Here is a 19,276-nt window from a genome sequence, read left to right as displayed (position 1 = left end):
AAACGCGTGACTGATTTCTGGATCTTTCTCTGCAGCTTTCACTGTTTAACACTGTTGTTGTTGTTGTCATTGACGCTGCACTGTGAAAGCAGCTGTTTCAACTTCCCCTCCCGCGTTTCTTTCTCCCACCCGTATTCAGACAAGCCCCGCCCTACCGCGCTCTGATTGGTCAGAACGTCGCATTCACGTGTAGTTCCTGCCAATCGTCGTGTAGGAAGGCTGTTGCCCGTTGTAAACAATTCAAAACGCATTTATTCACTTTAAAATCCTCATTATTTTATTATCTTGATTTTTTTTTCTGTACGTGCAATTTTTGTAAACGCAATTTATGTGCTCACTTTAAAATCTTAATTGTTTTCATATCTTTTTGTTTATTTTGCGCGCTGTTTTTGTAAACACAACTTATTTATTCACTTTAGCTATGTCCGTTTTAGTTCATTTTCACTCACCACTATTTTTATTTCTTTCTGGCTATTCTACAGGTTACGTTAGATTGCTCGTTTTATTTCCTCCCTCCATTTGAAATTTAGATTATGGCTGTTTTATTTAAATTATTTTGCCTGATTGGAACATTTAATTAGCTTCTTTTTGCCCTGCGCTTTTTCTCAACGAAAGGTGTTATTTTTATTGAAGGCTGGCATAGGGGCGCGGTTTCCCGGAATACGGGTGGGAAAACAGTTCCTCCCTCTTTCTGTCACACCCATTGTGAGATTTTCTTTGCTGTTAACGGCAGCTAACGTTAGCGTGCACATGCAGCGGTAGAAACATCTGCTGTTAAATTACATTAACTTTTCAGTACAGAGCAAAATGTCTCAAACGGTTGTCACTACCAGAACAACAACGACCACAACGACCTCGTCGAGCGGTGGAAGCTTCCTGAACACCGGCTACGTGAGGACTTACTCCGGGCTGCTAAAAGTCGCTCAAGTGGTGAGAAAACGTCACTTTACTGCTGTTATCCTGTGCTAAAATGGTTCAAATGTGTGGATATTTTGTGTATGTCTTCTTAAATCAGCACAAAAACAGACGAGGGTGAATTTAGCTTCATATTCGCCAGCTGGTTGTTCGTGAAATCAGATAAGAAGCCAAATTTAGCCTCGTCAATACAGCCTTTGTGAAGGGAAAGGTACGTCTGAGCTACTAAACATTAACATCTGCACAAAGTACACGTACATATTCATACGTGAAATATTGTTTTCTTTGGTCCTCATGTTCTCTGAGCCCAAATCTGAAGAAAACATTGGAATGCATCAAACCTAATAGCTGAAAAGTGCTCACTTTATAATGAACTGTCTAGTCTTTAGACCACTTTTCCTATACTGGCTTTACCAAAACAGAGGAAAATCCTGATTTACTCGTGAATAAAAGTATGAAAATTACACCTAATCTGAAAAAAAAAACCCTCAAATTATACTGTTAGATATTCTTCTAAGACACAATTACACAAAAGTTCATCACTGTAAACCAATCAGAGCATTTTTCTCATATAAATGTAGGTGTTAGACGTGAAGGAGTTAACCTGCACACATGGCTGCATTTCAGAGTAAAGTCCACTCACATGCGCAGAGGTGGATCATATAATAGCTGCTGCTACTTTCAATAGACCTTTATATCTGTGGAAGTATCTCTATGTATCTTTCCCTTAGTTCCATTTTAATCCTTAACATTTAGTTGCTCATTTTTTGTGTGAGGCTTAAAGGGCCATTCTGCAGATTTTTCAAAATTCCTGCATGATTAGATGGTTAGGATGTAAACAAAGTCATTCGGTGTGGTTTGGTCTTTTTTTTAAATCCGGTCGTGGTGAAATCATGTGGTGGGATGTAAATCATGGTGGAGGGATGCCTGCAGGCTGTGGTGAGGCGACATAGTCCCTCTAATGAGCAAATCCTTGCTGCAAATGCTTGCAAATAACTCATGTTGTTATATGTGAAAAGGTAAATGACTGAGTTTGAGTTCTTACTTTGAGTCAAACCACTCATTCAGAGTGGTTTGGTGTGAATCACCACCCCTGTGAAACGTCCACCTCTAAAAGCTCCCTCACAGAAAGTTGCTACATGAAATGATTATGAATTCACTGCCGGATGACTGAGACACTGTTTTATGAGAAGATTTTGGCCTTAAAATGTATTCATCGTGGAGGGATACGTAACATTGTGCGTTGCGAGGCAAAATAGTCCCCAAAGAAAACTTATTATTTCAGATTTTCCTATTTTCCATCATCAACATTCCCTGTATACTCAGAAGACTCGTGTAGGTTCACTGGTGGTTCTGGATAGTAAATAAAATGTCTATATTTGTGTTGTAGTCATGGCGACCCCTGGTTTCTATCACCGCCACTGTAAAGACATCTGAACCATTTCACACCAAACCACTATGAATGACTCTGTTTACATCTCAGCGATTGGTTCATGCAGAACTTTTCCTTTTAATTTCATTCTGTTGTATTGGTTCAGCTCCTGTTCTGCTTTATTGTTGACCACTCCTCACTTTGGGGCGTTAGCACCTTATTTCAAACAGAGCTCTTCAAGCTTCACCTCCTATGCTTATAGATGCTGACTAGGCGAGGAAGTTCTACTGCAGCTCTGTAGGGGGCTGTCAGGGTCCAGCTCAGTTCTGGACAGTGTCTGGGGAAGCAGTTGTGCAGGCAGGAAATGACAGATTAATAACAATAGGCCTCTTTGAAAGTCTGTCAGTAGTAGAGACTTTTTGCCTCCCACTGGATGCAGGTAATGTTTAGTAGACAATTCATTATTCATGATAAGTGTTATTATGAGTGTCCAGAAGTGAAAAAGAAGCAACAGAATGAGAACTAAATATTGTGAAATATGCATTTGTGTTGTAATGCAGGAAATGGAGCGCTTTTCAGCCCATGTAATACAGTAAAAGTGAAATCATAACTCATTGTTGCGTAATATGCTGCTGTGTATTGCAGCATATTGGTAAAAAAAGCAGTGTCAGGTTGAGTCTAACTCAGTATTTTCTTGCCATGATACTTGAAACGTGATTTAGTTAGTTGACCACTTAAATGTCCAGGGTCCCTGGCAGGCCCAAAGTTTTAATATAATCTAAGAATAGCTCAGCCAGTTTGCTCGGAAGCTCTTGTAGTTACTGAATTATAAGCCTTAGTATGTAATAAACCTGGGATTTTACAGGGTTAATACAGTTGCCACTGATGCACTGTGATGTCATCAAAAAAATCAGAGGACATATCAGAGGTGGGGCTAAAGTCAGTAGATTTTGATTTGAAATTATGGGAGAACAAGACTTTAGTCTTGTAAATTATATAGGATGATTCATACCTAATATGACCAGGAACAGTTTGACTTCAAGTTGATTTTAATCTGCCAGATACAAATTTAATGTAAGCTTTCCTTGTTAGTGTCATTACTGAGTGAGGAGAGTAAAAATAGGCTATAATTCAAATATGGTGAGTGTGAGTTCCTGTGAGCCGCCCTGTAAAGCCTGAAACAATCATTTAAAAGTCAGAGGCATCAAGTTTTTCACACTATGTCATATGTCTTTATAGGGCTGAACGATTTGTGAGTATCGAAATCCAAATATTGGGACTGCAATTTAAATGACTGTTTCTTTTTAATTGAGATTCAGGTCTGATTTTTTTAGAAGACCAGAACATACACCTGTTTTGGCTTGAGGCTCAACCCCTGAATGTTGTGTGTCAAACTACCAGTAAGTTGTGGTTGTGATGTCACAACACATGGGGCTTTCATTACCTCTGATTGGTCTAACTCACTTACAGGAAGTTCACAAACTCTTATTAGGTTCTGTTTCCCCTTTTAAAACTTAAAACAACATTTTTGTACACACTTCTTCAAGGGTTCTTTAGTAAAGACACTGGTTCTATGTAGAACCATGAACACGCAAAGAACTTTTTGCATGCTTAAATGGTTCTTTGCATGGTGTAATAGTTCTTCAGATTGATGGTGAATGGGTTATATATGGTTCTATATACTGTAGAATCTTTTTGAAAAAAGTTCTCTGTAGGACTGAAATGTTCTTCTGTTATTGTAAGCTTGACATCAACAAGCAACAAAGTAACATCACCAGAACCCTTTTTGATGCTATACAGAACCACATACAACACATTCTCCAATCTGAAGAACAATTTCACCAGGCAAAGAACCTTTTATGCATGCAAATGGTCTTAGTGTTCATGGCTCTGTCTGGATTGACTGCCTTTACTAAAGGACCATCTTTTTAAGATCCATGAAGAACTATATATAAAGAGTTTCAGCTATAAATAAAGAAAACTGCAGCTCTTGCAATTTGAAAATTGCACTGCCTTAAATTGTGATTTTGATCTAAAAATGATTAGTATTTCAGCCCTTTCAGCAGAATAGTGTCACTTACCTTGCAGTACAAAATGCCACCAGGACTGTCGCCAGAACGTAGAAGTGTGAGAATGCTCTATTATATGGAACATTTATCAATCATTTCTTACAGTTCTATCAAGGAAAGTTATATCGTGATCATTATCGTTATCGGTTTATCACCCAGCCCTAACCCGTGCCCATCTCTTTACTGTGTTTGTGAGAGCAGATAGCCCTCCTCATTGCCTTCCTGTGTGTGCGCTGTTCCCAAGTATGGACAGACTTCTCAGCCTTTCGGTACTTTGAGGTTGTCACACTGTGGTTCTTCTGCGCCTTACTCATCTTCCTCATCATGTACATCCTCAGACTGCAGACCAAGATGCCATGCATTAACTGGACATTGACGGTGAGTGGACTGAAGAGCTCTGGTGTCAGGACGAGTTTTATCTCTTTGAAATGAGTTAAGTGCAGTGTATCTGTTTGTATGTCTGTCCTGCAGGAGTTTCTGCACTACGCTGTGGGCACCATCCTGGTCTTCATCGCCTCCATAGTAGCCGCTGTGAAAAGTTCCGGTATCTCCGCCCTTGTAGCCGGATCTGTGAGTAATCATTTAGCACATCCCTTATTAAAATAGCAGGAATCAAGTTGTAGCTATTCTAGGATCTTCATCTAGGTGGGGCTATAATGGGGCCACAGTTTCTGTTCAGGGGCCAAATAAACGCCTGTAAATTCAAAGAGCTCCCCAGTTACCTCTTAATGTCTCTAAATACATTATTATTGATATTATACACACATTTTAGTCACTGTGTTTTACATTCAACAGCAGACATGATTGTAACACTGGGGAGCGATGAGGAGGCGGATGCATATGCGAAGAGAAGTGCGATTTATGAGGGGCAAATCCATTCTCAGGGTCAAGACAGTCCAGGGTCAGAGAGCCAACATGGATAGAACGAGGGGGAAACACAGGGGTTAAATACAGGCACAGGTTAAGGAGACACAGGTGGTTAACAAGAGGGTTAACAAGAGACAGGTGAGGACCAATCAAGGGTAGAGTCTAGAAACAAGGGGGCAGGGCCGGGAAAAAAAGGAAGCAAAACAAAAGCACATGGAGGACTGGGAGGGGCCAATGACGATGATAAAATATATCACAAGGCTATTCATTTCTCAACTACCATCTAGATACGTAAACGTATAGAAAGTTACAGATGGGACAAGTTCAGTAACCAAATTTTGAATCGGGTCCACAGGCCTGGTCCAAACTCATTACAATTTCATGGGAGATTACAGAACAACAAGGATTTATTCTCTTTATATGATATGATAAATCATACATAATATGATATATATAATATAACAGTTTGATTTCAGGTTGACTTTAATCTACCTGATGCAACTTTAATGTAAGCTTTTCTTGTTAAAACTGAAAGATTTATCATTACTAAGTGAGGTGAATAAAAACAGGGTAAAATATGGTGCTGCTGCAAGTTGCCCTGTAAAGCCTGAAATAGTCATTTAAAAGTCAGAGGCATTGAGTTTTTCACACCACGCCGTACGCCTTTATGTGCTAACATCACACACACAGACTCAAAAGGTCCAGCTTGATGTTTAGGTCTCAAATGATTTACTCACATCCTCAAAAGATCTAGCATCTCCATTATTAAAACAGCACTCTGACTGGTGGTATATCTCAGTTAACTCAGTTAAGAGTCCAACAACAACGCTAAGACGAGTGATGCCAAAAATTGTACTGCTGTCCAGGTATTTTTAATTATTTATTGTTTACCATACCAAGGTCAAAAATCCAGTGTGCACACATTTCCTTTTGAGATCACTCCTCAACAGCCATGATAAATAGATGCCGTTTATAAACTCTGAATATCATTTGAGTTCTGCCTGCCGAAAGGCATGTTCTGGCTCCATAAAGTGCTTGGACCCCTACGATTGCCAGAGACAATTGCTTAGCTTTCAGGAGAAATCAATGAAGTGGTACCTGATTGTTTGCAACCACTACAATGATAATTTGCACACTTGCATTTTTGCAGTGTTGTAAATCTACTGAAGAAAGATATATATGAAAATGAAACCAACAGCTAAAGAAACTTCTGTTGCATGGAGGTTCTGTTTATCTGTACCAATGATAGGGACCTATTATGGAAATTTTCAATGTTCTTTTTTTGAGATCTAGATTAGATTTACAGATTCAATATGGCAGAAACACGTTATGTTTCTCATACTGTTGATCTCTATTCACCTTCTGTCTGAAACACTCTGCTAGAGCTCTTGTGGCTTTAAGGCCCGCCTCCCAATGAGCCCAGTGTGCTCTGATTGATCAGCTCGCCCACTCTGTTCTGATCAATCGCCCTCTAGAGCAGTTCCACCCCTCTAGGTTCCGCCCCTGTCTTGCTGTCTGCAGACAGACCCTGTAAACCCCGCTGTGGCTGTTTCTCCAGTGGCGTTGGTTCTGCTGTATCAGTTTGATCCAGAGTGGATACTGAAAGTGCGGTCAGTGTCCACAGGCCTCAACACTGAACACACTCTTCCTCGTCCAGTGGCCGCTGCGCACTGTGTGAGGGTGTGGAGTAGGCAGGCAGTGAGGTCTGTGTTATGAGATGATCTCATCCCGTAAGAAAAGAAAAGGGCTGGAATTCCAACAAGGTGTTTCAGGCAGCAAAAAAAGCTACAACACACTAAAGGAAGGAGGGAAAAAAACAGAAAATTATAAAAGGCCCCCATTAAGGTTCCGATTTCCTGTAACTGCATTGATTTTATCCAGTAGCACTCCTTGAGTTTATATATCAGTCATAGTGTGCTTGGGCATAGACAGTGACACGAACTTCTGGGGCCAGCATGGTCCGGTCAGCTGCTGTCATGTGCTGGTGTTGCAGTAATAAAACACATACTTTCTCAAGAGGAAGGAAAATCGCCTGAGCAGACAGATGGAATGAAAAAGAAATAAAAAGAACATTGTTGAACATGGATTGTAAGTGAAGGATTATACATACATGTATGTATCTGCAATGACTTTACAGCATATATTACAATTGAATGGGTTATAAATTAATAGAAAAGTAATTTTTTTTGTTTTTATTTTGTTATTTTTGGAAAGAAAATAAAAACCAAGAAGAAAATTAATCTTTAAGCTAGTACAAATAGTCATGAGCTCTACTATACTAAACTACATATATAAACTACTATAAACTACTGTGTGTGTGTATGTATGTATATATATATATATATATATATATATACATACAGTTAATGAGTGTATACATCACATATATCATGTACAGTCAGTGGTTCAGCTGCTTCATATTGTAGCCTGTTGCTCTTGTTCATATAGCCTGTGGGTTCTTGTTACAGTGGAGGATCTCAAGGGGAACTGCAGCTCCACCAAGCTGCTGCATTTGTCAGCTTGCTGCTTGTTGATTTATCCGTAGTTCTCCAAGAGTGAGCAGATATTTGAACGAGAGTGCTACAATCACAGATTCTATCAGAGCGACATACAGTGCTGCAGCTGGTCTTCTGCTGCACTACTGCTGATGGGTCGAACTAGGAAAATGCGTTAAAAAATAACTATTGATAAATAATTAATGTGTTAACTTTGGAAGCCCTAAAAAAACATACTAATTTAGAAACAGACACCAGAATCTATAACACATCTTATATTTTTCTTTTTAGGTTTTTGGCTTTATAGCAACTTTTCTTATGGCGCTCAGCCTCTGGACATCGTACAAGGTCACATGTGGTTCACAGCCAACCAGTGAGTCTTATTATGTACTTATTTTACATTTAATGTTAGCAGTTCATGTTTTAGCTGCATCAGAAACAAAAGCTTCTTGAAGGAAACTGGATATTCAGTTTAATGATTAGTTTAAATAGACAGTAGTGACTCCTTTATTTGTTCTTTTTTCTTTCACTCTATAAAGGCTTTATTATTCTGATTTGCAGGTGCAGCTGTGTAATGGAACCTGACTCAACTTAAGGTCATGAGAGGGAATGTTTCAGTAGCTGTCAAGTGCCTCAGAAGTGTTGATATTTTCACCATCTCCTGAATGCTGCATTACACATAATTTGTCAAATTCAGCCAACAATCTAATTTAGCTTTTTTCTCCTTACACCAAATGTAGTTGATCAGCCAAGACATGTTTGGTGTCTGAAGTTTACTTCTTTGGTTTATTGGAGCTTAGCATGCTTACAACAGAGTAAGCTCTTGGACTCCCGCTTACATATGGCTGTGGCATCACTAGGGATTGAAGTCCCTATATCCTGACAGTGGGGCCAATGCTTAGGCCTCGTCCACACACAACAAGATATTTTGTGTTTTTTTTACATATGTTCAGAAATCTGTTCACACAGAGAATGCAAAATTATCGCATAGCATGCTTGCTTAGCAGTAGGTGATAATACAGCTGAAGCAGAGATTTTCTAACAAATTGACACTGGTATTACAAACACTGCAGGCTTTGACTTGCAGACCTCTAACTTGATAATTCACATAGATTCAAAATACAATTTCTGCCAGAAAAGAAAAGCTTAAAAGCAGAAAAATAGCCTGCCACTCACTGTCATGTGGTTGTTTATGTTGCCATATGACTCCATCTCTGAAACGTCCACTCCTGTTCAGGCAGAAAACAAGAAGAGTTTTTCTAGCTTTTCACCACATTTGAATTACAATTAAGATATACGACTTGATCTTTATTCCAAATCTGACTTTGGTTATATATCTCATATATCTTTAGAATCAATGAGGTGTTTTAGTATGCATGCTTGAGTTTTCACCCCGTTTACAAGAACTGAGCAGAGTAAGTTTAGACTACACTGAGGTTTACTGAATAAGCTTAAGCTAAATTATAAACGTTACACCGAACTGCTAAGCACTGAGTTCTGAATTCTGCATGCTCAGTAAATGAAAACATTAGTAGACATGCACAAGTTAGCGGCATGATTTCAGTAGTTTCAAAAAGCGTGAACACTGAAAATAGACTTTTGAAAAGTCTCTACACTACAGAGTGTTTTCAGAACATTTTCAGAGACTGAATTCAGTTTTTGTCTTTACGGTAGGACAAAACACATAGAAATACTACGTAATTTCCAGGTACGTGTGGATAGTTGAGCCAGGGAGCTCCCTAAGCTAATTAAATGACTAAGTCTTCACACTCTTGTCACAAAAGTGATCAGTACATAAACAAAAAGCCCGCTACTGTTTTTTAGCCATGCTAACGTACTTTAGTGTGTGTTTATAGATCACAATGTGTCATATAGTGTAAGAAACCACATAATTAAGTTTACTAGAGATACTAAACAACTCCATATGCTTTGAAGCATGCAGTTAGCACCAGGCTAATTGTTGGAATCTAAGCTTCCAGTACTTGTTAGCTACTTTAGCCTCGCAACTCCAACGCTAGAAATAAAGAAGTAAACTTCAGACACGTCTGATTAGCTACATTTAGGGTAAGGACTGAAACAGTGGCTGAACATTTTCTTTTTATGAGCAACATTTCTACTGCAAAACAAAAAATTCCAGAACCGATGCTTCGCACGTTCTCCGAAATTGGAAATGTTCCACGCTGCAGCTTTAGTGTGAGGTTTACGGAAGAGTGATGATGACGATGGTGCTCTAGCTTTGGTGTGCAGATTGTTTTTATGAAAAAGCACAGGGGCCATTTGTATACATTTATATAAAGACTGTTTACATTTATTTATTGAAGATAATTTGAGCTGCTGTTGCTTAAATTCCCAGCTTGCATGCTTAAACGCAAGCCTAAAGTCAGCTGCGTTAGGAACGATTCAGTGTTGTTATTTTTCTACAAGTCTGTATTTTGTATTTAACTTCCTGTGTGAAGTGTATTGATAGGCTCTCTCTCTCACACTCTCTTTCCTGCTCTCACTTGCTCTTTAAAAAAATTATATATATATATATATATATATATAATTTATATTATATATATATATAATTTTACGTTCTGGTGTTATGCTTGATTATTGACTGTTATTACATATTAGAGAGTGAAAGTATAAAATAGACAAAAGTCAAACCTGTCTGTGGTTTATTTGTGTTGTGTTTAATATACTGTGCTGTGCAAAATTATTCGCCCCCTTTTAATCTATGTATATTTATTACACTAAATGGTTTCAGATCATTGTACAAAACACATCCTCGTACAAATGATCATTTTATTTATTGAAGGAAAACAGTTTTGCAACAACCATCCAGGTTGTTTTATCCAGAAACATTTTTCCTGGTGCTGCTCTCATATCCTGGAGGATTGTGGAGGAGTCAAGGGGAGCACCGGAGCAGGAGGAACTGAGGGAATTAATAAAGTTTCATGCTCATAAAAAAAGCTCACCGCTTTGACAAAAAATGCTGTTTGTTACCAGCGTAAAAAGTTCAGAAACACATTTTGGAATGAGCGTGCACTCTTAAAAGATGAGGGTACTTTGGCAGGGTTTGGATAGCTACTGAAAAATTAGTAGTTAGCTACTTTGTAGCTTCTTTCCCAAACTTTGTAGCTAGCTAAACAAATTTAGTTCCTTTCCTAAAAAAGTGGTGGCTACTATTTAGCTACTTTTTGAAAAGTAGTGCACTACATTTTAGCTACTTTCAAAGCGTGACTTTCAGAATGTTTGTGAATATCCATATGAAACACCAAACAAGCCCAACTGAAAGTGTGAAAAAGACACTGCATTTAGTCATGTACCAGTGAGAAACGTACAATTGAAACACTGCAAATATACAAAAAGATCAACAAAAAGTGAGTTTAATTGTAACCAACTGTCAGACTAACATACCCAAAGGCGTGATATCCAACAAAAATTAGACTAAGTAATGGCAAAATCAATCATTCCAGCCTTTCCTAACGAAAATCAACAAAAATAACTAAAAACCAAACAATTTTGTGCAGAGCACTGTCAACTGTTAAAATACTGCTCACCAACCTTTAACACTGAAGACTGACACACTGACTGCAATGCAGATACTGAAAAGGCAATGAGAAAGATTCAAGATGAATGTCAATAATTTGGAGATAAAGGGACTTGCATTTATAATCACTCCAGCTGGTTTCTTGATATGTTTAACTGCAACAACCCGTGAAGCTGCAGTCGCTTTTCTTTCGCCAGCTTCTCGTTTGAATTCTCCTGTTCCACCTTAAATGGTGCCTGAGGCACCGGATTGTACAGCTGATACGCTGGAGAATGAGAAGCGACTTCAGCTTCATAAAAAGTCAAACATTTAGAGACATTTTACAAGAAACTCATGGAAAGGTTTCCTGCTGGAGATGCGAGAAAAGTGGCTACAGCTGAGCTAAGGGTTAAAGCAGAGCAACGTAAGTGGGTTTTCGTTTATATTATATTTTTAGCCTGAACTAGAACATCAGCACATACTGAGACACACTTACAGCCAAGATGGTTAATATAACAGGTGGTTTCATTTTTGTTGAAAGGACTTCGGTTGCAACCCCTGAGCTAAGTAAGGGGTGATCAGCGCTTGACCATTTGCTCGAACAGCTGCGGCTCAGTCGTTACTGCACAGTCGCCTCTGGCCCAGTGAACGACCGCACTCTGTGGTTCAGATTTTGCACAGATTGACTGAAGACTGAAGGCAAATTGTAGCAAAAGTTTTCACTATAGCTGCACAAAAATATGTAGGCGCTACAACTGTTAGCCACAAAAAGTAGCACTACTTAGCTACTCCCCCATCTCTGTACTTTGGTAAAGATGTACTGTATGGTTCTATATAGAACCTTTTTGAAAATGGTTCTAAATAGCACCAAAAAAGGGTTCTTCTATTGTTACAAGCTTGACATCATAACAATAGAAGAACCCATTTTGGTGCTGTGTAGAACCATATACAACACATTCTCCATCAATCTGAAGAACCATTTCATCATACAAACAGCCATTTAAGAATGTATATGGTTCTTAGAGTGTTTATGGTTCTATATAGAACCATTGTCTGTACTAGAAACTCTTGAACTTTTTTTAAGAGTGTATATTTACTGAAAACATTGTGTTTTTGTGTTGTTTCCAGTTGAATACATGTCATTTTACTTCTGACTGCTTTGTTTTATTAGCATTTCACACACCGTCCCAACTTTTTCAGTTGGGTTTGCACAACTTAAACACAGAATGAAAAACATGGTTGGATTCCGTCATGATGTCGCTCCTCTCAGCAGTGATATCACTCTAAAATCTGGACTTTGGTGAGGCCAGTATGTTTGGGTCAGGAATGTAGCTAGCTGGGTGGGGTTCTACAGATGCAGGAAAAAGCTGAGGCTATTCCACAGAAACAGTGCACTGTTGGTGGAAATAGGAAGGAAACTGCTGCCATCTGTTTAAGGAATACTGCAGCTAAAGATGCTAACAGTACTGTTAATTAATGGAAGCTGGAGGCTCCAGTTAACATGATAACACTGAGATCACACTGACTGATCCCCAATGGTTTTAGCAGTGGTTAGCCACATTAGCATACAACTAAACGCTCAAATTAATACTCATAAACAGAGAATAAAGCTATATGATCTTGGCCCCTTTCACTGTGGGATTACTTTATTTGGTATGTGCCAGTGAAGCATTACAAATAATACAAAGCACTAACATATCAAATAATAGTGGTCACTTCCCTTTACACAAATCATGTACTTGAGTTAAAGCAGAGACACCCAAGGTAAAATATTACTCCAGTAAAAGTAGAAGTTCCTCCCTTTAGACCTCCATTTGAGTAAAAGTACAAAAGTATTTGCCTTCAAATGTATTTAAGTATCAAAAGTAAAAGTATTAAAAGAGTAATTCTGGCTCTAATGGCCTGTTAGTATTTTTATAACAAGACTTGCTTCATGAACTCATTTCAGGTGAAAGTCCTCCAGCGTCTCTCTTGGTAAACCAGTCTTTTAATAGAATGTCATTAATTAGTGATGCTGACGTCTATTAAAATGATCATAAGCACAAAACACTGAAGGTAAACAGTTTCCATCAGGGAGAACCGAGTGGCTCTGAAATCACTTTTTACACACAAGCAAAGTTTCAGTTTCAGATTTATTTACAACTTAGTTCCAAGTTTAAGTTGAATAAAAACTGGCTTTAAACTCAGGATCACAGATGAGCTCCTTTACTATGTTGATCTGTAGGCCTCTGTTCATAAACATAAACCAGCCCAAACTAATTTACTATAAAATAAAATGGTGTTTGTAGAAATTCAGAAAAAAGCCACGTCAGTCTCGACTGCATATGTGGACATATTTCTATATTGTGCTCTATTTACACAAAGTTAGGTTAGTTCATCATTTATGTCGAACAGACTCTCCAAAAAAAAATTTACGCTGAAAGAAAAATGAAAGAAGCGCAAAGCAAGAACATCAATCAGGGCCCAGCGGTCACTTTGTTCTGAGCTTGTTTTGACCTGTTGGTCACACCGACCCAGTGCAGCACACAGTTCGGCGTCAGCGCAGCAGTGTAACATTTTGGGAGAGTCTGTTCAACATAAATGATGAACTAACCTAACTTTGTGTGAATAGAGCACAGTATAGAAATATGTCCACATATGCAGTCGTGACTGACGTGGCTTTTTTCTGAATTTCTACAAACACGATTTCATTTTATAGTAAATTAGTTTGGGCTGGTTTATGTTTATGAACAGAGGCCTACAGATCAACATAGTAAAGGAGCTCATCTGTGATCCTGAGTTTAAAGCCAGTTTTTATTAAACTTCAACTTGTAACTAAGTTGTAAATAAATCTTAAACTGAAACTTTGTTTGTAAAAGTGATTTCAGAGCCACTCAGTTCTACCTGATGGAAACTGTTTACCTTCAGTGTTTTGTGCTTGTGATCATTTTAATAGACGTCAACATCACTAATTAATGCCGTTCTATTAAAAGACTGTTTTTTTCACCTAAAATGAGTTGTAAGAGTCTTGTTATAAAAATGATAACAGGACATCAGAGCCATAATTAATCTTTTAGTACTTTTACTTTTGATACTTAAGTACATTTGAAGGGAAATACTTTTGTACTTTTACTCAAGTGGAGGTCTAAAGGCAGCAACATCTTTACTGGAGAAATATTTTACCTTGGGTATCTCTGCTTTAACTCAAGTACATGGTTTGTGTACTTCATCCACCACTGAATGTTGTCGAGAGTACAGTAGAAGTCATGTGCATATGAAGTGAAGTGAAATGTAGAAGCTCAGAGAGGGCAGAATGGAAGAAGTGAATGGTGGGCAGAGTAGCTGTTTGGCCTTAAGTGGAAGGAAAACTCTTGCAGTGAATATAGAAGTATGAGTCATGCAGGCTAACCGCCTCCCCGGGGCCTCCGCTGTTTGGTTTTCAGAGGCCTCGCCTTCTTCGGCCTGCCGTATGAACGATGCTTTGTGACTCTGGTGCTGCTCTGGGCACCAAATCTTCAGGGACAAAAGCAGATATGAAGTTACTTTCTTCATCGTCTATTTCAGTCTTTCCAAAACAGTGAAAATCTCAAGCATCTAGTCTTCTCCACTTCACCGTGACGGCTTCCTTTCACTCTTAATGTAATGGGCTGTGAGGTAAACAGGAAATTCAGTGATCAAGTGATGTTAAAGTGCTCTAATAGAGAGAAAGTGGTGTGGAATAATGCCAGAGGGACATTACTGCACAGGCCTATGCTGTATATTCTACTGTACGTGCATTTGTAGTAGCATTAGAATATACAGAATAGGTACTTTCTTTATTTTTACAGCATGATAAATTTTAATGTTTTTAGTATTTAGAAAGTTGTGGCAACAAACCAAACAGCCTTATCATTTTCATGCATGAAGTAAATGCCATTCGTGTGCCAGGCATTACTGCTGGTCAGTTGATTGCGTTTGGGCGCCATCTTGTGTCCAGATTGCGCAGCCCAAGATTTGTGAAACTTTGTAAAGTTTTGTTGGTGTGGATTCAGTTTTATGCTCTCTTTCACATAATCTAAAGCCCTGATCACACTTTAATAGTATTCAATAAAGCAGTACGCAATGAACCACCAAGGGTTACTGCGATTTTATCACGGGAAGGGTGTATAAAACCTCCTTTCCCTGTGATAAAAACACTGTAGCGCACAGCCTCTCGCGGCTTATTGCTTTTATACAACTGCCGACACAAAATGTGATAAAATACACAATTTCTCCTGAAAAGAATGTGTTATTGTTAATAATAATCGCCATAAACAAGTATTCTGCCAAGAAATGTAGTTCCTTTAGAGTTGGATATCGCTGCTAAGCAACCATAGAGGCTGAATCAGAACATTCGGTTGTCCATAAAACTACCGCGGCCATTTCATGATTTTTAAACATTTTGTCGTATAATAATGAACTTTTGATATCACAGCACTGTTTAATGCAAACAACTTTCACTTAATAAGTACTTTTTAGTCTCCAAATTACCACCGCGAGTCTTAGGCCCAGTCCCATTTCACCCCTTGCCACAAATGTAAGTATTTTCTCCATTAAAAAATAAAGATAACCACTGTATTATCTTAGTTTCATGTTGTTTCAATGTATTATGGTTGTTTTCTCCATAACAAACATGAAAATCGCTAAAAGCATGCTAATGTCTCGGTAGCTAGTTAGCTAACGTTCCCATTCCACCTTAAATAGTCCAGCAGTTCTGAGGACTGAAGCACCAGAATGTAACTTCTGCTCCATTTAAGGTGGAATGGGAAAATTCAAACAAGAATTGTTTGTGTCTGATCCACTCAGACCAGCGCAACATACACTAACACACCACCACCACATCAGTGTTACTGCAATGCTGAGAATGACCCACCACCCAAATAGTACCTGCTCTTTGACATATACACACACACACACACACACACACACACACACATATATATATATATATATATATATATATATATATATATATACGCGCTGTTTCTCACTCCGCCACTAGAGGGAGCCAGAGAGTTTCCAGTCTGCAGTTTGAAGCTCTGGCTTGATTATGTAATGTCTGAAGCGAACTCTGGGGCTCTGCTTCTTCTCAATAGTCACTTTGCTGTTGATATTAATTTGGAAACAGATTCAAAAACCATTATGAAAGTTATAGATATATATAGATCATGTATTCTGTGTGGAAAGGTTTGCGCACCCCTGGTCGAATGACATGTTTTTGTTGAAGTGAAAATCCTCTACAGAGAGCACACTTGAATTTGACATTTTTCTGCTCATTTTAAGGCACAGTTTCTGTTTATTTGCAGTTCAAAGGGGTGTAAAGCACCTCCACTGGACTCTAGAGCTGTGGAGACGTGTTCTCTGAAGTGATGAATCATGCTTCTCCATCTGGCAATCCGATGGATGAGTCTGGGTTCGGCAGTTACCAGAATGGTACTTATCTGACTGCATTGTGCTGATTGTAAAGTTTGGTGGAGGGGGGATCATGGTGTGGGGTTGTTTTTCAGGAGTTGGGCTCGGCCCCTTAGTTCCAGTGAAAGGAACTCTTAATGCTTCAGCACCAAGAGATTTTGGACAATTTCATGCTCCCAACTTTGTGGGAACAGTTTGGGGACGGCCCCTTCCTGTTCCAACATGACTGTGCACCAGTGCACAAAGCAAGGTCCATAAAGACATGGATGAGCGAGTTTGGTGTGGAAGAACTTGACCGGCTTGCACAGAGTCCTGACCTAAACCTGACAGAACACCATTGGGGTGAATTAGAGCGGAGACTGTGGCCTTCTCGTCCAACAACAGTGTCTGACGTCACAAATGCGCTTCTGGAAGAATGGTCAAAAATTCCCATAAACACACTCCTTAACCTTGTGGAAAGCCTTCCCAGAAGACTTGAAGCTGTTATAGCTGCAAAGGGTGGACCGACATCATATTAAACCATATAGATTAAGAATGGGATGTCACTCAAGTTCATATGCGTGTGACAGTAAATCATCAGACAGTAGTTAAACAAAACATACATGCAATATACTCAAATCAGTGCTTCTTTAGCGCTTCACTGAACGCTCAGCAGCTCTTGAAGTCAACGCGCTGTTTCTCACTCCGCCACTAGAGGGAGCCACTAGAGAGTTTCCAGTCTGCAGTTTGAAGCTCTGGCTTGATAATGTAATGTCTGAAGCGAACTCTGGGGCTCTGCTTCTTCTCAAGAGTCACTTTGCTGTTGATATTAATTTGGAAACAGATTCAAAAACCATTATGAAAGTTATAGATATGTATAGATCATGTATTCTGTGTGAAAAAGTTTGTGCACCCCTGGTCGAATGAAGTGAAAATCCTCTTCAGAGAGCACACTTGAATTTGCATTTTTCTGCTAATTTTAAGGCACAGTTTCTGTTTATTTGCAGTTCAAAGGGGATCTCCACTAATTTTTTCAGAATTCTGCATAATGAAATGGGTAAGCTGTAAAGGCTGTCACACAGCGGCGGTGAAGAGTTGAATGATATTGGATGTGTAGCAAAGAATACAACATAAAACACAAAATGCCCCGTTACTTTTGCCCAGACCACATTGAATGTTTATTCAATTAATTATTATTTTTTAAAATTTTTCAGTGTGATAAACTCAGCAAAGCAAGTGGGTGCGTAAACTTAATTTCATGGAGAAAATCACCAACAAGAAAGGAGTTGCCCGGGGCGCCAAAACTTTTGCACACAAACGAATCGTGTGTAGATTATGATGTATTTTAATCAGGAAAACTGCCTCACTATATGTTAGATTACACATTTCACCACAGCAAACCGTTTCCCTTTTGATGTGGGTATATTAGCCTATGGTTCTTTATCAGAACATCGTCGGTTAAACAGTTTTGTCCACATAGAAATGTTTCTTGACCTCTAAGATTTAGGAGTAAAACACAAGTTTCTCTGAAGTGAATCTCTGCTGATATAACAGGGCTTTGATTGAAAGGCCTTTGATGGACAGTTGGAGCGGTCAGGTCATTGAGGGTTCAGAATTGCCTGAGAATTTCATTTTGCCCAAAAAGTATGTGCATACTTTATCAAACAGTATCATAATCAGTTACATATATTACATTAATAATTCCATTCCATAATCAACACAGACCAACTGCGGCCTTCAGATTTCTGCTTTATGATGTTGTTTTTTTGAACCGGAGTGTTGTTTGTCTTCAGCACATCCTACACAACTCCTTCTGAGACATTTCTGAGTATTGTTTCTTGTTCAGCCTTTTGTCTAATGCTTTTGACCACATTGACATACTTTCATCAGCTCCAGGAGCTTTTCTGTCTCGGCAGCCTCTGGTGTAAGAGCACGAAAAGAGTCCACTTTCAGCGTAATGCAGAGTGGACACATCTTCTACAGAGAAAACACTTAAATATGGCATTTTTCTGCAAATTGTAGCTTTTAGTGAGTTTAATATATTGGGGGGGGGGGGATAAGACATAACATAAAAAAGGTGCCATAACATTTTTTCATTATGTACAATTTCGTAAATATACTGCAGTTGTGTATTAAAGTGTACAGAAGTGTGTCTCTGTAGTGGATGTTTAACTTGTTTACGCTCCAGGCTTGAACCAGGGGTGCCCAAACTTTTGCATACAGCTGTATAAGGGAAATAAGCTGCTAATAAGTGCTTTTCAGACTTAAACTTAGTTTTATTATTTGTTCATTAGTTTGTATTATTATTATTTGGGGTGGCGTGGTGGGTAGCACTGTTGCCTCACAGCAAGTAGGGCCGGGGTTCGAGTCCCTGGCTGGGCGACCGGGGTCCTTTCTGTGTGGAGTTTGCATGTTCTCCCTGTGCCTGCATGGGTTTCCTCCAGGTTCTCCAGCATCCTTGCTCAGGCCAAAGACATGCAGTCAGTCTGATTGGACATGCTAAATTGCCCCTCGGTGTGCATGTGTGAGTGAATATGTCTGTCTGTCTGTCTCCCCTGTAATGGACTGGCAACCTGTCCAGGGTATGTCCATCTATCCTGCCTTCTGCCCAATGACAGCTGGGTTAGGCTCCAGCCCCTCCTGCGACCCTGATGGA

The 19,276-nt window shown here is 39.1% G+C and overlaps 1 protein-coding gene across 1 annotated transcript; it reads left to right on the top strand.

Moving 5' to 3' along the window:
• Nucleotides 1-691: 691 nt before the first annotated feature.
• Nucleotides 692-10,366, top strand: cmtm7 (CKLF-like MARVEL transmembrane domain containing 7). The gene is made up of 5 exons (XM_017714420.2): nucleotides 692-930; nucleotides 4,558-4,734; nucleotides 4,828-4,926; nucleotides 8,010-8,091; nucleotides 8,280-10,366. Exons 1-5 carry the CDS (start codon nucleotides 808-810, stop codon nucleotides 8,291-8,293), a joined length of 495 nt encoding a protein of 164 aa, XP_017569909.1. The 5' UTR covers nucleotides 692-807; the 3' UTR covers nucleotides 8,294-10,366.
• The last annotated feature ends 8,910 nt before the right edge of the window (nucleotides 10,367-19,276 follow it).

The sequence above is a fragment of the Pygocentrus nattereri genome, chromosome 24 (genome assembly GCF_015220715.1).
Source record: "Pygocentrus nattereri isolate fPygNat1 chromosome 24, fPygNat1.pri, whole genome shotgun sequence".
In the NCBI taxonomy this organism is placed as follows: domain Eukaryota; kingdom Metazoa; phylum Chordata; class Actinopteri; order Characiformes; family Serrasalmidae; genus Pygocentrus; species Pygocentrus nattereri.
Note: the sequence above shows the minus strand (reverse complement) of the source record. Positions and strands in the feature narration are given on the sequence as shown.

Coding starts and splice junctions, on each gene's coding strand:
- cmtm7 (XM_017714420.2), top strand. CDS start 808: ATGTCTCAAACGGTTGTCACTACCAGAACAACAACGACCACAACGACC. Junction 4,735..4,827: donor GCATTAACTGGACATTGACG/GTGAGTGGACTG, acceptor TCTGTCCTGCAG/GAGTTTCTGCACTACGCTGT. Junction 4,927..8,009: donor CCGCCCTTGTAGCCGGATCT/GTGAGTAATCAT, acceptor TTTTCTTTTTAG/GTTTTTGGCTTTATAGCAAC.